Raw genomic sequence first — 20,777 nt, 5'->3', positions numbered from 1 at the left:
CCCCATCATTGGTGTCAGTGGGAGGAATAGCTCCCCATCATTGGTATCAGTGGCAGGAATAGTGCCCCATCATTAGTATCAGTGGGGGGAATAGTGCCCCATCATTGGTGTCAGTGGGAAGAATCCTGCCCCATCATTGGTGTCAGTGGGAGGAATAGTGCCCCATCATTGGTATCAGTGGCAGGAATAGTGCCCCATCATTAGTATCAGTGGGGGGAATAGTGCCCCATCTTTGGTGTCAGTGGGAAGAATCGTGCCCCATCATTGGTGTCAGTGGGAGGAATAGTGTCCCATCATTGGTATTAGTGGGAGGAATTGTGACCCATCATTGGTGTCAGAGCGACGAATCGTGCCCCATCATTGGTGTCAGTGGGAGGAATAGTACCCCATCATTGGTTTCAGTGGGAGGAATAGTGCCCCATCATTGGTGTCAGTGGGAGGAATCGTGTCCCATCATTGGTGTCAGTGGGAGGAATCGTGCCCCATCATTGGTGTCAGTGGGAGGAATCGTGTCCCATCATTGGTGTCAGTGGGAGGAATCGTGCCCCATCATTGGTGTCAGTGGGAGGAATAGCACCCCATCATTGGTGTCAGTGGGAGGAATAGCTCCCCATCATTGGTATCAGTGGCAGGAATAGTGCCCCATCATTAGTATCAGTGGGGGGAATAGTGCCCCATCATTGGTGTCAGTGGGAAGAATCCTGCCCCATCATTGGTGTCAGTGGGAGGAATAGTGCCCCATCATTGGTATCAGTGGCAGGAATAGTGCCCCATCATTAGTATCAGTGGGGGGAATAGTGCCCCATCTTTGGTGTCAGTGGGAAGAATCCTGCCCCATCATTGGTGTCAGTGGGAGGAATAGTGTCCCAACATTGGTGTCACTGGGAGTAATAGTATCCCATCATTGGTGTCAGTGGGGGGTGGAATAGTGCCCCATCATTGGTGTCAGTGGGAGTAATAGTATCCCATCATTGGTGTCAGTGGGGGGTGGAATAGTGCCCCATCATTGGTGTCAGTGGGGGGGGGGAGGAATAGTGCCCCATCGTTGGTGTCAGTAGGAGGGGAAAAGTGCCCCATCGTTAGTGTCAGTGGGGAGGAGGAAAAGTGCCCCATCGTTGGTGTCAGTGGGAGGAATAATGCACCATCATTGGTATCAGTGACACCAATGATGGGGCACTTTTCCTCCCACTGACACCAATGACACTTGCTGACCCCTGTTGCAGTATGGTGCTGCTGCAGCCAGCATATGTGGTTGCAGCAGCTCCTCTGTACGGCACACTTACTGGCCGCTCCTTCATTTGATTTTCGCGGGGCCGCTCGGCTCCTCCTCCTCGCTGGTGATTGGCCGCCTGTGTGCCTTTCCTGAGCTACAGTTCTGGCGGCCAATCACCGGTGAGGAGGCGGAGCTGAGCACCCACGTGAACATCCAGTGGCAGAACTGAATGAAGGAGCAGCTGCGCTTCCTGGACCGGATCGTCGTGGGACCGGAGCCAGGTAAGAGACAGCAGCCCCTGCCCACCCCTGTATTCAGTGTCCCTTCCGTTGGAAGGGGGGGGGGGCGGCGGTGGCACCGCCCACCTAAAAAGTGTCGTGCTCAGAGCTAGAGGAAGGGGGTTCGTCTCCCGAAAAGCATCAGCTTATCCCTATCAAGGGCACAGCATTATTGACTGTCTTTGTGGACTACATCATTTGCTTTTAATTTCCTTTGGTTTGTGAGTATATATCTATTTGTCTACACAATATATACGTGGTGTACCACTGTAATGCACAATGAGAGTGCGCCCTTGTCTGCTTTTGTTCACCAGTGTCTAGATTCCCCGATCTTTGAAGGGCAGCACCTCTTTGTTTGGCATTCAGAATTGTCTTTGGTCTGCATGAGGATTTGAGCACTGGTTTCATTTGTTTGTCTTTTGATATGCATATACGAGTGCAAATGAATTGCTTTTGTAGTCAAGCACTGGAGTAACAGGAAGGGATGCTATAAGGAAGTTTTGTAGACATCAGACTTTTTGTCAGTGGGTTCTCTGAACATCATTAACCCTGATTGATATCTGCATCATTAGACATTGTAACTGACATTGGATTTACATTATCGGACATTATTATTATACAGGATTTATTTAGTGCCAACAGTTTGCGAGGCACTTTGCAATATAACACATTTTTTGTTTTAATAAAATAATTCCATTGTTGTGTTTGCTACATTTTTGATGGAAATGGGTAACAAGGGATGAGGGGATAGAACCCTAGTCCCCAGCAACATGGTACCTTTCCTATGATGAGGGCATGTGGCCTGATATGGTTCAGAAAGGGGTGTGCACACTTATAGACTCTCCCTTTCTTGGCCAGCCAGGCTGTATGCCTGGATAAATGTCTAGTATTATTATTGTTTTTATTAATAATATTATTATTATTATACAAGATTTATACAGCGCCAACAGTTAATGCTGCGGTTTACAAAATGAAGGTAGACAATACAGTTTGGTACAAGAGGTAACAGAGGGCCCTGCTCATTAGAGCTTACAATCTAGGAGGAAGGGTTGAGTGATACAAAAGGTAATAGCTGTGGGGGGATGAGCTGATGGAGGAAATAAATGGCAGTTTACTAGGTAGAAGCAAGCTGGGCTTCTTGAAATAGAAAGGTTTTCATGGATTGTCTAAAGGTGGATAGATTAGGAGATAGTCAGACAGATTGGGGTAGGGAGTTCCATAGGATAGGAGAAGTCCTGGAGGCGAGCATGGGAGGAGGTGACATGGGAACTAGAGAGCAGAAGGTCTCACTTTTATTGCCAGCTGTTTAGACATTAATGGCTGTGTGTTGAGTTATTTTGAGGGGACAGCAAATTTACACGGTTATACAAGCTGTACACTCACTACTTTACATTGTAGCATAGTATCATTTCTTCAGTGTTGTCACATGGAAAGATATAATAAAATATTTACAAAAATGTGAGGGGTGTACTCACTTCTGTGAGATACTATATATATATATATATATATAGTGGGAACTCGCATCAAGTGGTAGAGCTTTTTAAAGCACACAGCAACTCGCTTTGTTTTTAGGGGCCATTTTAGCCCACTTTTGTTTATTTAAAGTTCCAAAAATCCAAAGCAAGCAATTTCCCTCAGAGGGGTTTTCAGTATATCAGTCTTCCAAAACCAACTTTTAGCGTCTTGGCTTATACATACAATCCTCCTCTGGCCTTCCACTTCAGGCTTACATCTGTCTCCTGCAGACTCTTTTCCAAATGGCTGTTTTGCACACAACTAGCCACTAGCACACAGCTACTCTGTCTTCCACCTCTCCTAGGTGAAGCCCTCCTGACTCCAAGGCAGTGACCTCCTTTCTGCTGGGGTGGAGCACAGAACCCTGGTCCAGGATTGGAGATTTCATCCCTCCCAAATCACTTTGAAATTTCCAGGCTCCAGGTCCCAAAATGGATTTTACAAAGACATGAGGAAAGTTAAAAGCCACTTTCCTCTGCATCACACAAGTACCCTGGAACCCCTCAACCTGCCCTGTTGAGAATTCCGGGTGAAATATCCTTTTTATATCATGACAGATTGCCACACTGTCACTATATATATATATATTTACAATGACTTTTCACTTTTTATAACAGAGATTTTAATAATAGTGTTTCTATTATTAAACTGGACAACAATGTAGCCAATTTCCTGAACTAAACAAGAATTTTCCTTACTCATAATATCATAATGTGCAAGAAGGCATACAAAAGAGATAGCAAGATACAAAATTTATTGCTAAAGGTTCTCAAAGGATAGCTCATACATAATGGAAAATATTTAATATATCTGGCAAAGTTAAAATTCAGATAAGTGTAAATTTTTATTATTCTGTATTCTCTAATTTTCATGGATGTTCATTGGCTCTGTCTCTCTTTTTCTGTTTCTAAACACACATACACTGATTTACTAATTTACTAAAGGAAAATAGGTTATTCACTTTGCAAAGGAAATCATAGGAAATTTTCCCCAGAGCTTAGTAAATATGGTGAAATTTCTCTTTGCAAAAATACCCAATCACAAGCCAAGAAAATAAAAAAATGTTTTTTGCTTGCACATGATTGGATGATGGAAGTCAGTAGAGTGTCACCTAATGCAATGTTGAAAATCCCTTTGTAAAGTGTATCTTCTCTTACAAAGTGAACAGTCTGTGCGCATGCACATTGCAGCTCATGGCCTGCATCATAGGGTCATGGCTGTGCACACATCTGTAAGGTTTGGTGCATGTGATAATGTGCATGTTCTTGGTAATGTGCAAGGGCACTATTAGTGAATTTGCATTTCCAGCACCAGCTATGGCACCAGGAGACCTATCTAAAACCCATTAAAACTGAGGAGAGCTGACGAGTCATTGTCAGCTCCTGTGACCCATGACCTGATCTGTGCTCCAGCTCCACTATCCAGCTTGCTTCCTGACTCTACAGTATCCTTATATCCTGTTGCTGACCATGACTCACATTCTGACTAAGCTTTTGCCTTCTGTCTTGAATCCTGTAGAGAAATATAGAAACACCCCCTTTGGATATCCTATGGTTGATTAATTGATTTATTTTTACCTTCTATTCTGAAATCTAAGGAGATTGAGTTATGTGAGGGAACTAACAATTAAGTCCACAGAAAGCCTATGCATACCGATCTACTTCTGTACAACCACCCTGCACGAACATTTTCCTCTCAATCAGCAGTGCAGATCTCTGTATTCTGATGGTGGGGAAGTCTCCCCACTGTCTGAATACGACACAGCTGGGAGGATTCAGATCAGTTTTTTTTGTTCAACCTGATAGTTGTATGGATGAAAACTGACCAATCTTTGGCCATCTTGAGGCCACCTTATCCCTTTTATCACTTTTTTGATAACTAAATTGGGGGTGAATTTTATTTGTGGAGGGCTTTACTTTCATCAAGTGTTATCAAGCCCTGCTTCACAACCTTTTTCAGGTCCTCATGGACCACCTCCATGAATAAACTAATAAACTGGTTGTTGGAAAGGGCTGGCAGTGTTTTGGTTTTATGGTTTTATATTCATCGTAAGAGGAGCATACATTTAACTTCCTATATCTCTTGATCTACTGGTTATTTTGATATTAGATCTTCACTAAAATTATCTCTGATTATGCATTTTTATAACATACTCATTTTGAATTGTACAAGTTTGTAACAGGTTTACTTTTATCCTTAACCGTACAGGGGTAATTAACCACAGAGTTTTTATATTTTGATGTTGCAATCCTCCTTGCTACCTTGTGATTGCTGAAACTCAGCCTTCATTGTCCATGACTGATGCATTATTGTGTAGTGTAGCCAAGAAAATAGATTTTAATGTTATCATAATTGCATGCCATATAGCAGTCACTGTCCAATATTTTTAATGTTACCAAACGTTGTGTCATCGTGCTTAAACAACATATATACAAAATCTATAGTAAAGTAAAATGATTAGCACTCATTAAGATAATCAAAGTTGCTGTTTTTTTCAAATACATTTCAAAAAGCATTTTGTTGATTTTCAAGAGGCATTGGTTTGGCATCACAGCTAGATCTCTGCTACAAAGTGCTGGCATAAACTGAGGCCAACTCTTTCTGTGTGCAGCAGCACTAGGCTTTAGAAAGAACACCTGGAACTGGAAGAAGAGATGTATTGGTAATGATAAATGACGCCTGTGGCTTCTCTGTAGTCTAACAGGATCATGGACTTCAATCACTCCAGCAAATCTTTCTATGAATGTTTAATGAATAGTAAACAATAAATTAGCAGATGTGTTTTTTTTTCTTTCCACAGGATGAGAAATTTGACATGACATACATAGCTTTAAATAAGCCATTTAAATTGATTCAGTAGTTTGATTGTACTGGTGTTAGATATGCTATGCAATGAGCAGTTCTTGTATTATGTATTGATATATTAATAGTGATTTTTTTATTTACTTGTTTGCATAATTCATATAATCAAAATTAAGAAAAAACACATGCTCAAAATACTTTTTAAAGTTAGGTAAATCTGTGAGATGGGGAAACAGCTCTCATTGTTTCAACACTGTTTGTGTGCTGTAAATTATTGTGTGGAGTAAATTGAATGTTCTCGAGTGACATTCTGTGGTTTAGCCACAAGATGTCACTGTTTTCCTAACACAGCCTCAGACTGCATAGATATTTCAATATTCATGAAGAGATGGGGTTTTTCACACAGGGTTTGGAGAACAGGGAGGAGAGAGACAGCAGCCATGTTTTGGAGGATGGTGAATGCAGGAGCCATGTGAGCAGAGAATCTGATGGCATCCAGGTGTGAGAACATCCCTCAGTAACCAGAGCTGCAGCTAAGTGAAGCTGATCATGTCCAAGACCCTGATCCTGTTCAGAGAAAGGAAGATTGCTGCCAGGAATGCTGATGAGAGCAGAGGAACAAAGCAACCTACACTGCGATACTGCATGCTTATTGGAGAGATATTTGTTCTGTTCAGTCACCAGCGGATGCAAAGCAGACCTGGGTCGGTAAGATTGTGCACACACCTCATTTCAGTGTTGGCGGATAGAGACTGAGTCCAAGCTTATAATTAGCTAGTTAGCGTCTCTGTGTCAGGCCACAAGTGTTATTACTGATCATTGGAAGGACTCCATAACTTAAAGTGACATTTCACATTAAAGAGCTGATAACAACCCACAAACTCAATCCAGACTGGCGTTTTGCTCAGAAGGGATACTCAGGCATGTGCTACAGGACCAGTTATGAGAGGGGGAATACTGTAGATTTGTGTAAGATTTTAAGCTGTTGTGCTGCAGCACAGGCTAGCCCATACCGTACACCCATACACTGATTCCTGCTCTTTAGGGTAATAACGGGTAAGGTGTGGCAGCTTAGTTGTGCCCGCCAGCAGGTAAATTACTACACCTTTTGCCTTCATCCATCAGGAGGCGCCGTGCTGTACAGCACAAGGGTCTCAGCCTTTGGGCTGGGTGTATGTAAATTTATTGTATGTTTCCAGCATTTGTGGTTGTGTTTATTTGCCACATCTAAGTAAAATTCTGTTGTGGCAAAAGCTGGTGTTGTGGTTGCTTTCCTCGTTCGTGACTTCACTGTATCCTGGGGAGCCCACCCCGGTACACGGCCTACAAAATGTAAAATTGCATAATGATCATTTCCATTTACAAACCCAACCAGCAGTTGGAGCTCTAGGATTCCCTTCACAGATTTTCCAGCCACCCTTAGCTACTAGAAAAAAAGCTTTTGTTTACAAACTTCTGCAACTTATCTTTGAGATCAAAACAAATATTAATGCGTGTAAACAGTTTTGCAACTTTGACAGGTGTTAGTAAAACTGTACATATTGCAATGGTTTATTATATGCAGGTGTATTATACCTCTTTTTTTCAGGACAAATTGAGCATTAGTTTGGTGATAAATGTTAATGGATTTCTCCTAATTTTTATTTTATTATTGAAGGAAAATCGGGCAAAAATCATTTAAAAATTAATTTTGAAGTACAGTTGTATATTTCTTGCTATTATCATAACCCACCCCTAAAGAACAACCCAAAATAAATTACCCTACTCCTAATATTCACAGCAATGCCACATACGTGCATATTATTTGTTGTTCATACCCGTTTCAGGGGCCAGAAGCAATAGTGTGCACTTTGCTTTTTTATGCCATCTAAAACATGTTGACACTAACTGACATTGATAAAAAATAAAATAACAAAATTATGTAAATCCTACCTATAACACTGACCTGGCCTTTGACCCCAGCATTGACCCTAACCATGATACTGGCTTAGATCAAACTCTGATCTAGCTATTTTTTTCCTCAATTAATTAATTAATTAATTTGCAGACTCCTTTTTTTTTTCTTTTTTTTTTTCTTTTACTCCTCTAGCCTGTGATAGATTATAACCGTACTCAGTAACTGTACAGCTCATCTCTTTACTCCCTTTCTCTTCTTAAATAGAGAAAAAAATACACTGTATCTTTTTATCATCGGTATCATCAAAATGATCATGTGATGGAGAAATGGTCCTTCCTATTCCTGATCATTAGTACAAGTCCTGGAACAGTCAGTAATTGATTGGTCTCTGGGCTAGGAGTGTGCTGTGCAGCATTAGCCAAATTTAATGCGGCTTTGCGCCAAATACTGATATTTGTGCAAAAACTGCAGCAATCCTTACCTGGAGGAAATCCTTGCAACTGTTGTTATCACAATAAAATTACTGTGATTTAGCACAGTCAATTTTTTGTGACTTATTTATAAATAAGTGTATCACTGAGTAACAGAAATTGTGTTCATTTTTTTAAATTTTGCATGGGCAGTGAAGTTTTTTTGTTTTCTTTTATAGCTATCTGTCTATATATATAGTGGATGGGATGAAGCTTTCAATCCTGTGTCCAGGTCTTTCTGGAGACCTGCAAGCTGGGTTTGGTCTTTTACCACATCACATGACCAGCTGTGTCCATAGGACACAGAGATCACTGGGGGTGTGCAGGTGAGCGCGTTCTGGGAGGACATCATATGACGGCCTCCCAGAACTGGCCGGCCGCAGTGCAGCCGTCATTCTGCTACCTGCGGTTGGCAACTGGTTAATTTACACTTATTGGGATTTTTTTTTAGCAAAGACATGTTGCAGAATACATTTTGGGATGAAGCTTTCAATTCTGTGTCCAGGTCTTTCTGGGGACCTGCAAGCTGGGTATAGTGTGCAGGTGTACACACTCATTATAAGGAAGGACCTGACCATACCGCAGGACTTCCATCAGGATACAGGTGTGTGCTCCATCCAGGACACAGGCGTACTCCCATTAGGAGAGATGTTCTACTCAGGAGTCAGCACTCCATGTTGGAGGAGAGATTCCTTACCCACAAGACTGAAAGAGTTGGAACAGGTAATTGAGTCTGTAGGACTTAGAGAGCTGAGACAATTAGATGAGCTCAGAGTGAGTCTTTAAGTTTCGGAGGAGTGAGAGAGCCTGAGGTTCCTGAAGAGTGGGCTTGTGCAGCAAGGGGGCTGTAACTATAGGCTGAGAGAGCCAGAAGAGCCCAGAGATTCAGGAGAGCTGGGTAAGACAGTCTGAGGGACCAATGAAAAGAACAGAGATGCTGCTGAAGAGAGAGTCAGGTGGCTTTGCATTTGCTGGATCTGTTGTGCTGGTGAAAATCCCCTGAGGGGCGACATATATATATATAGTTTTCCATATATAACTTGACACGACTACTTTTTTTATTCAGTTACACACTTATTTGTGGGGGTTTAAATGGTTTCCTAATAAAATCTTAAAAATATTCATCCCTTCAGACCTGTTACTTTTTGTTGAAAGCCCAGCTATACCTTCACTCTTAGTCTCTTCACTCTGCACTACCTGTTGTGCAATAAATGTAGCAAGGTTTGCTTGCACCATTTTGTACTTTGTGCCGAATTTATTGTAGCAATTTATGTCATTTTCATAAACTTAAGCAATTTGTGAACATTTCTGCACCGAATTCACCTGCTCTGCGGCATTTTCCTGCTCCATTAATGATACATTCAAACCAAGGTGTCCGCATTTATTTTCTGAAACATGGAAGTTCTAGATCAAAAAAATTTAAAATTCATACCCCAGACACCAACACCTATCAATATTCTGAGGATTTAAAGACATGAACACACAGGAGCTGAATGTAAAAGCAATTTCAATGTCAAAAGCATTTCTCAACCTAAGAGTTCAGTGTTATCTTGGCTGTGGAACCATCTGTAACCAATGCATACAATACAGTTCATTTACAATAAATATCAGGAAACAAATGGAGGGCACTGGGAACTCTGGGCAAGTGTAATTTGCTTATATTTGTGTGTAAAGGTCCTTCTCTTTAGCAAGGAACAGTTGAAGTTATATTAGCCATTGCAATTAATTCACTGTTTAGTAAAGCTTCATTGTTTCATAGTGACTAACCTTTGTCTTCTTTCATTAAGCTTCCTGTAGATTATAAACCAGCGTGAATTTAGTGTATCTAAATTCTCCTTAATACGGGAAGCATCGGCAGTTGAAGACTGCTCAGCAATGTCTCCTCCATATACATTCAGGGCTCTAACAGTAGCTTGCTGCTGCTCTATGCCATCTTCAAGCGCCTGAAAATGTAAAAGAAAAAAATGAAATGTATATTAAGAAGAACAGATAAGCTTTCTAGACATAAAATGCTGGGCACTAATTTTCTTCAGTTCAAATAATCATGTAACAGATACATCTAGAAAATAGAGAGTCCATTACTTTCCAGCTATTAGTTCTCCCCTGTTCAAACTACCCACTAGACTGCTTGGAAACACTTACAAATATGCCTCCCGTTAAACCCACAATGCCCATAAAAGGTTCACAGGCTCCCCCTAAAGGAGAAATATATTCATTTTCATTTGGTACTAAATAGAATATATATTCTTATACATACTGTATAGTAATATCATACATCAACTACAAATTAACATGAATGTAAAAAAATCAAGATGCCCAATTTTAAAAGATAAATTTTACTCAACATACTCATATGGCTTGCTGTGACAATGTGCATCCTAGCACCCTCTTAGACAAAAGCACATCCATAATCATTTTATTCATATTTAAAATTTATCTTCTAACTTATGTTTTTCATAAAATCTATCACACTTTAAAATAAATATGAAATTACCAATTTTATCAAGGCTTTTGTCTTAAAAATGTTAAATTGCTGTCCCAAGCGCATTATTAATCACATAAGTATCCTCTGAACCTATCATAACAACCCTTTTTAATTCTAGTTTTTCATGATCAAATTCTTCACTAATACATTTAAACTACTGTATAGAACATTCTTAACCTTTTTAGAATATATGAAACATTCCAATCACATCTGCATGCTACCTTGCCATCTATGAGCTTTCACACTCACCTGATATGTTGGGTCATCATTACTGAAGGCCGGAAGCATTTGATGGTAGGCCTCCTGGTGTCAGATCCCAGCAGATATTTTAACATCAGACACTGCTAACTTTTCTCTTCTCTCACATGTGCAAATTGCAAGATTTCTTTGTTAACACTGGTGGAGCTAAAGTTTTTCTAAGAAATTCCAGATCCTCCTGGGTGCATTTTTTCTTCTTCTTCTGACAAGGATCCAGTACAGTGTCTGAATGAAATGCTTCTGAAAATGCCTCTTATGAAATATGTCTGGCTGGCTTTTGCATGCTTTTTATGGGATCTATCAGTTAGGAAGCTTGACCACAAACATTTTTCCACTTGGATTTTTTGCATGTATAAGGAGAATTAGCAGTGCCTGATATTGTTCAACCTGCTCGAATCTATCAGTCAGGAGGCATGACTACAAACATGTTTCACTCACAATATTATTGGTCTGATATATTTGATGAGTGCATAACTTTATACCTTTGGGTGGCTTGTAGGACTCTGTTGTGAAATGAGAAGTTTATATCTATGTGGCCTAAGAGTGTGCTTTCAAGCTGTAACTAATAAGAAGAGACATGTCTTTGCATTGAAACTAATACGTGTTAGAGATATAGCCAATAGTTATAACTACACAGGCATTCAAGTAAATAAACCATCTTCTAAAGAGGGTTTACTTATTCATCCATGTTGATAACACGACACAATTATACAGAAACAAGTTTTTGTATGTATTTACTCTTTAATAAAAATGTAATCTCCAACTAAACGCACAACACTCCAACTGATTATTTTTATGATGACTTGTGAACCAGTTCAACAGATGCTACAACTCATTTCATCAATTCATTATATCTTGATATTTTAAAATGTATTAAAAATATTGATGGGTAACATTTTATTACAATTGTTTCATGATAAAAGTGTTGGTTTTTTTACTATACTTTATAGATTACACAGGCTTCTAACTTTCCTTTTCCCTTTAGGCTTAAGAAATATTAAATACATTTACTGCATTGTGCTTAAACATTTGTAGTAAATTCTTTAAAATTCAGCATATTTACTGAGTTCAATTTAAAACTGAATGAATTGCAGATAAATGTGTACAGCATACAGAATTCTAAGCATGTACGATATCTCTTTTAATCCACTGCAAGAGTATTTGATTCACAATCAGGAACAGTTTGACAGGACAGAAATATCATTTTGCTGGTTGAACATCAGGAATCAAACAATCTTTTTTGAAATTCCGTCAACGAGTGCACTGTGATTTGTATGCCCTGGGGATGTGTTCTAAAATATTTTCTCAGGGAGATTCCAAAACAACCACTAAACAGCAGCCCAGCAGCTTGTGAAGTAATAAAGAAAGGCTGATAGACTGGAGATAGGATCAAAAAGAGCCACAATACAAAATAAGAGTACTAAGAAAAAAATGTACTGTAGACAGAAAAAGGCAATATATTTTCTGTGTACTTTAGACAGTGGAAAAACATCCTGAAACAATAAAAATGATATGATGATTGCGGGGTTAAAGCTTTGATCTATAAACTAGTGTAAACCCTACTGTTAAGTCCACCATTACTAATGTTACAATGTATTGCTTTAATAAACATTGTATACATGTTTAATGGGAGTTAATCCATTATCTCAAATTCACCTTTATGACATTTTATTTTATCTGAAACTATTTTAACATTCATATTGTTAATCTTACATATTTGAATATTTTAAATATATAGCCAAACTTTTTTTTTTTTTTATTAATGAGTGTGCTAGACCTCTGCAAAGAGACCACTGTTTCCACATAGATAATAAGGGTCTTTCCTTATAGCATGCTGTCAGGGATCAGGATTTGTGACTGTCTGGCTGCTTTCTAAGGAAAACAAAATGCAAGGTTTTGCATGCCTCTTGTTTTGATGCTCTTGAAATACTGTATAGTTAGCTGTTTAAGCTAAAGATTGATAGGGATTTAACCCCACTAAAAACCCTAGAAAATTATCTTTGACTCACCATCCCTGGGTAAGCAATGTATTACAACTGTCTGTTATAACTGTATATTACAAATTTTTCTGAATAGTCTGTCCACATGGGTTATTTTACTAAAAGAGAAGAGACTTTTTAGAGTTTGATATTAAATTATAAACTCAGTGAACATTCTTTTCTAAGTGAGTAGACTACTTCTTTAGTAGGTGGACTCCAATGAGTCTTTAGGTAATCCCAAATTTTTCAATAAAGTAGAGCTAAAGAAATTTTTTTCTATTTTTGTTTTAATCCTGGATAGCTAAGAGAAGGTTATATAATGAGGGCAGCACAGTGGCTAAATGGTTAGCACTTCCACCCAGCAGTACTAGGGTCGTTGGTTCAAATCCCAGCCACAGAACCACCTGCCTGGAGTTTGCATGTTTTCCCTGTGCCTGCGTAGGTTTCCTCCCACACTCCAAAGACATGCTGGTAAGTTAATTGGATCCTGTCTAAATTGGCCCTAGTATGTGTATGTAAGTTAGGGAGAGTGTACGCCCCTTGAGGATTAGGGACTGTTGTGAATGCAAATCCCTCCAAAGTAAGGAAATACTGGGGTGACAACAGGGTCACCAGAACCAGTGTCCCCATTGGAAGGTTTCCTCCCTATTATTGTTCTGTGGACAAACCAAAATTTGGGATTTTCTTTTACTTTCTTTCACTTTTTATGACAGCGGTAAATTGAAAGATGATGGTAAATCTTCAGTTAAATCTCCCTAACAGGGGCTCAGAAAGCAATAAAAACTGACAAGTGTTCTAACCCCTCAGTGCTCTATCCAAAACCAAATAAAAAACAAATGTGTTGCTCTTAGTTATTCTTTAAAGCAATGGAATTTGTGTGGATGGAAATGTCACTGCTGATTTGGTTTTTAATAATGTAAGCTTCAGAGTTGTCAAACTGATCCATGCTTTGCTATATAGTGATTCACATGCATAGAATTGCACAGTCTGTGAAATCAGAATAGTATCAGCATCCATACTGCATTTGATTCCAGGTCTGTGACTCACTAAATACTAAATCCAGTAAAAGGATGACCACCTTGGTCCTTTCCCTGTTAAAACTAAGTTAATAGTAGTATGTTCTACACTTCTATTCTTACTGGTTTGTTTTAATAACTCACAAAAGTTTTAATGTAGCACTCCATTGTTTCAGTAAATGAAAAAAAGATATTTATATTTTAAATGAAATTTTCCTTTTTATTTTAAATGATATAGAATGCTTAGTTTACTTTATTTCAATATGTCTGAATCATCATATTGTACCTGAAAAATGAGAGAAATATGCATCCTCACCTGACAATCACTCTGTGTCTTAATAAGCAAAATTAATGGCAGGCAGTGATAGGCTTTTTGCCAGCTCAGCTGTTTGGATGCAATTGGCTTTCATTACAGCAGGTAATAAAAAGAAAAGACTGTCCCATACAGCATCTAAAGTGAAAAAGTAGATCCCATGTTGCAGGTAATTATTCTGGCAGGTAGAATGATGAATTACTAAAGCACTATGGATGTATCACCTTGGCTAAAATTATGATATAAAGATATACAATATATTGTAGCTAAATCTCAATCTAAATGGCTCCAGCTTGTCCAGTTTGCCCGCTTATGATGAAGAAGAGCACATTACTCAAACCCTGGATAGCCAGCCAAAACATACAATTGATGATGTGTATAAGCATAATTAATTTTAATAGAAGTACATTGTTCTCAATAACTGAACATTCAAAGAACATTTACTGCAATTTCTCTTCCTTTTTTTCTTAAAACTGTTGTTCTTTCAAAAAAAAAATTGACATAGATATCTTTCACTATTGTGAAAAAGAAAATTGACATTTGATGCAATGACTAATATTTGAACAATGGTCCAGACTTCAAGGTGTAGAGGATTACTTTAGCCTGTGTCAGGAATATAATTTGCTTTTGAGAAGCCTTTCTGCTTGTCAGTTCCTGAATAACAATGGCTGCCCACCAAAGTTTCCTGCTATAGCTTTTATGTTTGACCACAAACACTTGTTTGGTAAAGCTTCTGGTTTTATTTCCCTTTTGAAGGTATGAACCTTTTTTCAATTTAATTTTAGTTAAGAAACTGCCACCACTCTTCTCTAATCCTTTTAATATCTGTGCCCCTAGTTAGTTATAGGCAAAAATGTCTGTAAAAAGGCTTTTCTTTTTTTAAACCACTATACACTCACTGGCCACTTTATTAGTTACACTTGTTCAATTGCTTTGTCCATAAGACTGATGTAAGATACCTACAGTCAGTATCAGGGGATCTTTGCAGAACTGAACAACCAATTTATCCCTCATCAACTGTTGTCTTTATTAGATGTAAAGAGGGTTTGGGAAACTGGTCATTTCCCTTATGAATGTTCAGACAAGGAGGTGGTTTAGATGAAAAACAACCCTAATAAGGGTCCCTCGTAGAAATACCAGTATATGATCCAAACGCACACGTTCCTGCGTTAAAAATGGCTGTGTGTATGAGTGGGTGCTGCAGTGACCGTCGGCTGGAACCAAACAGAATCAGCAAGGAAAAAATGTCACCAGCACACCGAGGATCACCAATATGGGTCCAAAGGTTTTAATAAACCATCACATAGTTACAGCAAGGCAACGTTTCGGAGTCTCGCAGGACCCCTTCATCAGGCATGTGAAAAATTGTGATAGAAACTGGAGAACTATTTAAAAAAACCATCCACCAATCAGAGTGAAGTGAAATGAGCTTGGCCCCACCCCATGGTGTCATATTCCCTCCAAAAATGTATTCAAATCAATGTAAACAGAAACAATACAAACTGCAAAAAATAAATAAACAATAATCAGATGTACATAAACTGCATTCCTGGGGATATAAACATTGTGGTCACATGTGTATCATGGTACTCCCCGGATTGTAATAAAAGTGTCAGCTGAAACCAGCGCTGGGTTCTGGAATCAACAACCAGCAGCATATATGTCCCTGACAGAAGATAAAGACTGTTACCTAGAAATATGGGAGGGTTGTCTCCGATTGCCAAGTGAGCTGCAATGGGGACACACCTACAGTGGTCCTATTAGTGCAGTGGCCGACAGTTTCATAGCGACGCATGTCACCTGCATGCACCATGAGAGTTTACTACTCACACATGCGCTCAAAAACATTCCTGCACCGGTCGCCATCATCATGGAAACCCATGATGTTGGCGCCGGGAAGGACAAGGCGGAGGCAAGTCGCCGGCGTCATAGAAACATATGGCGCCGACGCCACACAAACCAGTGGGTGGGCGGGGTTGCAGAGATGAGCTGTGAAGAAAAAAGAACGCAAAGAAAACAGATTGAGGGCTAGTTCACACCACATGCATTTCAGTTACTTTTCATCTGCATCCAAAGATAAAGTAGTATACTATACATGGTTGCCAATGTCATAGTTCACATCAGTGTTCGTAGTTCCAGTGCGTTCCAGCTGCAGATAAAAAGCAGAACAAGCCGCATCTCACTCGTACAGAGCTGCACTGGAATGCTGCAAAACGCATCAAAGCGTACCGGAGTGCACCAAAAATATGCCGTATTACACATATCCCCATCTCAAATGAAAAAAGAGAGGGGAAACAAATGGACTAGAATGTATAAAAAATACTTTGGAATGCATAAAAAACGCACCAGATATGCCAAAAACCGTGTCAAAACGCACAGACAAAGACACATCTGGAACGCATCTCGACTACGTATTCATAGTGCGAACCAGCCCTGAGAATGATGATAATCAGTCCATGAATGGAGCTGGGGAAAAGTGAAAGAAAAGGGAGTGATAAAATGGAAAAGAGGCTAGAAAAAAAAAAAAAAGGAATGTATAGAGGTGACACAGCTCACCTACTCGCAGGAAGAAAGAGAGAGACCACTGTGAATAGTGCAAATGTGAAAAATCTAAACCAAAAGTTATCTACAAAACTATATACACTTCAATCATGAGGAATCATCATAACCAAAGTTCATCTGCGATCCAAAAAGCACAAATATGATGTGTTAGTATTAAGTCCCCTCGGTTGTGTTGTGTCAAGGGTATGGATCCAATAAGCTTCACGACGGAGGAGGAAGTTGTCACGATCTCCTCCTCTCGCCAATCGACTGACGTGTTCAATGGTCATGCCCCTCAATTCATGTATCTGGTGTCCTGTCGAAATAAAATGGACTGCTACGGGTTTGCTCAAATCAATGGGTTCACCTTTGGTACTCTTGACTAGAGCTATCCTAATGTCACTCCTATGTTTCTGAAATCTTCGCTTAAAGGGACCTTTTGTTTTGCCCACATAAACTAGTGAGCATGGGCATTTCAGAATATAAACGTAGTGATCGGTGTTACAGTTCAGGTAACCCTGTATCTGGTAACGTTTCCCACTGTGGGGATGTGTGAAATATTCCCCACAGATCAATGAGTTGCATACATTACAATTGTAACACTTATAGCAACCCTGTCTTTCTGAGAACTTAAATACTGCCTTAGTGTATTTGGTCCTAGGGTCCGCTTGAACTAATAAGTCATGTAGGGATCTACCTCGCTTATGTGCCATCAATGGTGGATTCTTTAAGTCGGGTGATAGAGTGTCATCAGCTCTAAGGATGTTCATGTTATGCATGACCGCTTGTTTAATACGCTCAGATGCCTGATTGAAGCCGTGTATAAAGAGCGGCCTGTTGACTGCCCTAGGGCTGCCTTCAGAATCTGCCATAGCTCTGGCTAATGCCTGATCAAGTACTCGAGTAGGATAACCTCTTTCCACAAATTTTCTATACATGGCCTCAAGTTGTTCTCTCCTGTCACTCATACAGGAACAAATGCGTAACACCCTCTTGAACTGTGAGATAGGCAGGCTATCACGGAGATGCTTGGGATGTGCACTCTGGTAATGTAGTAGGGTGTTCTTGTCCGTTGGTTTTGAGAACACAGATGTCTGGAGTGTACTCTGATTATTAGTGATCCTCACATCAAGATATGTAATGCTGTTGGGGGATATCTCGGGGTTGAAAATGATACCAGGAAAGATGCCATTAAGCTGGTCAACAAACTCATAAAAAATAGATGTTTCCCCTTTCCAGATAAGGAAGATATCATCTATATATCTTAGCCAGCATTTGACATGATCAATGAACAAAGGCATGACATAAATGTTGTGCTCCTCCATATACCCAACAAACAGATTTGCAAAGGAGGGGGCAGCAGAACTGCCCATGGCAGTGCCGCGTATTTGGGCATAGATGGTCCCCTCAAATGCAAAAAAATTGCTTTCAAGTACAAAACGTAAACAATCAATAAGACCCAATTTGGACCCATATTGGTGATCCTCGGTGTGCTGGTGACATTTTTTCCTCGTAGAAATACCACTCTCCTAATTAAATACAACACCCAATAGAAAATAGCCTTGAAAGGAGATCAAGGCCCTCCATGGGCTTTAGCACTGTGGAACAAGTAAGTTACAGTATGTGTGACAAAGAGTCATTCTTGTCAATGACTTCAAATCATTTAGAAAAAAATGAATGTATTAAATAGGATTAAGATAAGTTTGATATGCTAAAAGGAAGATAGAAAGTGCTTGTGATAACGTGAAACATCACTGTTTAAGGTAACAAGGTTTATGGAACTGTTCAGCTATGGAATTATTATAGAAACAAAAACATTTCTGTAAATACCAGAAACACGATAAAACCCCTCAAGAGCTTTATTAAAGAATTTGCTTTTGTTTTGCTGATTTAATATAATTCTTTCATTAGTGTATAGAGTCTGACGAGCTAGTCAGTTTTAATCCTGCAATACTGTTCAATTGGAATTTGCATGGAACACCCTTGAATCACAATAAGAGCTGGATTTGCAATTTTGCCAGGCTGGTGTGAAGTATATCTAGGAATACTTCATTGTTTAGTGTTTATGTGTGAAACAGCGGGTAAAATGCTCACATTTACAAGAATTTTGTCTTTCCTTGGGGTTTATATGTTTTAGGACTGCAAATCCTGATAAGAAATTTGCAGCACCAGAAACCTTAATTAGAAAAATAAGCAATCTCATTTGAGGCAAACATATTATTTCTCTGTGGATACCTGAACGGATATGAATGAAGGCAGCAATAAATAAAGGGGTCAGGGAAATGACCCATGCATGTAACCAAACTAACCAAACCATTATTGTACAGTAAGGCAAGGCAAACAGTGATTGCAAGGCAATATGTGATTGCCTTTGTGTTAAAAGGATGCAGTTTCCATAGTGTTTAATATTCAAGTTCTATTTACTTCATAGTAGGGAAAAACAAGAACATGCAAAAAAGAGATAAGCATAACAGTGGGTAGGAAATCACTTAAAATAGAGTCACAGGTACACACACAATAGAATTTTTAAAAGGTTTTCACAAAGGTAAATCTGAAACAACATTCAATTTGAGCCCATCCCATTTCATTCCACTGATTTTACATACAATTTAAAGTCATTTTTATTTTATATTGTTTCCTTTCATTCCAGCATTACACAAAGCCCTTTCTTAGTAGAATAAAGGAATTATTGATATTGTTTGTGCTGCATAAGAAGGGAAGACTGAAAAAATAATATAATTACTTTTTTTTTAGAAGACAGCATTGGTGGATTTCATTCACCTTTGTGCACTTGCAATTAGTACTACAATTACTGAGGCCTCATTCAGAAGGAAAAATAATGTTTCTAGTTGCAGCTCATTGCCAGACTCTTCAGTGTTCATCCTTACATGTTTGACAAGCTTCTTTCATCGTTATGAAAAAGCTGTCAGTCACACAAAACATGGGTAAGCATACTAACGGACATCAGTGGACACTCACTACATAGGAATGTGTGCCTATAAATGCTGATATCTGTTTCTGAGCTTACTCTACTACATGTGAATGACAGCTCCATTCATCACAGTGATGAATATAGCCTGTCAAATATTCAGAGAAGTGTGTAGAAGTGGCAGGCGATGAGCTGCATCTGCAAAATGTGCTTATTGCACATCTGAGTGAGGCCTAAGAGATGTTGCATATTGCATAATTTAATACAAATGCAGCCAAGTTCACCCCATTGCTCAAATTTAGCCTCAGATACTTAATGGCTTCTTGATCAGCTTGTGACTTAGATTCGGCTCAGGATTCTTTACTGAATTCACATTTTGAATGCACTCCTATGCACTACTGAAATAGCAGGTAAAGCGTACCCTCTGCAGCAAACCAAAACACAGGCAATGCACAATGTGGTGCACTGCCTCAGAAAAAATTATGCATGTCAATTTTTACCTGCACAAATGGACTTAATGCAACACTAAGATGTGCGACCTAAAAGGTAAGGTGGAGTCTTGGAGATCCAGCACCCCTCCATACCACATTTTCCAACTCTGCACTCCTCCCTCCGAGAACACTCACGCTCTTTGTTATAGCTTAATAGGGATGAGTGAATCCACTGAAGTTTGGTTTGTGAAAGGTTCAGTACAAAAGTGCACAAAAAATCCACACAAATTCCAAAAACTGCACAATTATGTTGAAGTCAATAGGAGGTGAGTTTAAATAAGCAATTGTGGCTATTTGTAGGGCTTATGGGCAAACTATTGCCAATCACATAGCATAGAAAGCTAGGCACTGATTTGTTGGTCCTATAACATTGCAGAAAAAAACACAGCAGGGAAAGGGTATTTAAAATATAGCTTCAAGGGCAACATGGATAATATATTAGGTGATATCCAACTTTTTTACTGCCACAGCCATACCAGCTCATGGATCTGCTAGCTGCAGTGGTTTATTTACATGTTGAAGAAGCTGGGTTTAGGTTCTTTAAAAAAAAGTTGATACAGGGGGCTATAAAGACACCCAATCACTTCTAA

At 39.3% G+C, this 20,777-nt stretch overlaps 1 protein-coding gene across 1 annotated transcript in view; it reads right to left on the bottom strand.

The window, feature by feature from the left end:
- DMD (dystrophin) overlaps positions 1-20,777 on the bottom strand; it is a 2,676,943-nt gene that overhangs the window by 1,266,456 nt on the left and 1,389,710 nt on the right. Inside the window, exon 44 of the mRNA XM_089653005.1 lies at positions 9,943-10,118. Within this exon, the coding sequence (XP_089509131.1) occupies positions 9,943-10,118 (176 nt within the window). The remainder of the gene's footprint in view (positions 1-9,942; positions 10,119-20,777) is intronic.

This window comes from Staurois parvus, unplaced genomic scaffold, assembly GCF_062004578.1.
Source record: "Staurois parvus isolate SC_StPar_1 unplaced genomic scaffold, SC_StPar_1.0 ptg000696l, whole genome shotgun sequence".
Classification (NCBI taxonomy): domain Eukaryota; kingdom Metazoa; phylum Chordata; class Amphibia; order Anura; family Ranidae; genus Staurois; species Staurois parvus.
Note: the sequence above shows the minus strand (reverse complement) of the source record. Positions and strands in the feature narration are given on the sequence as shown.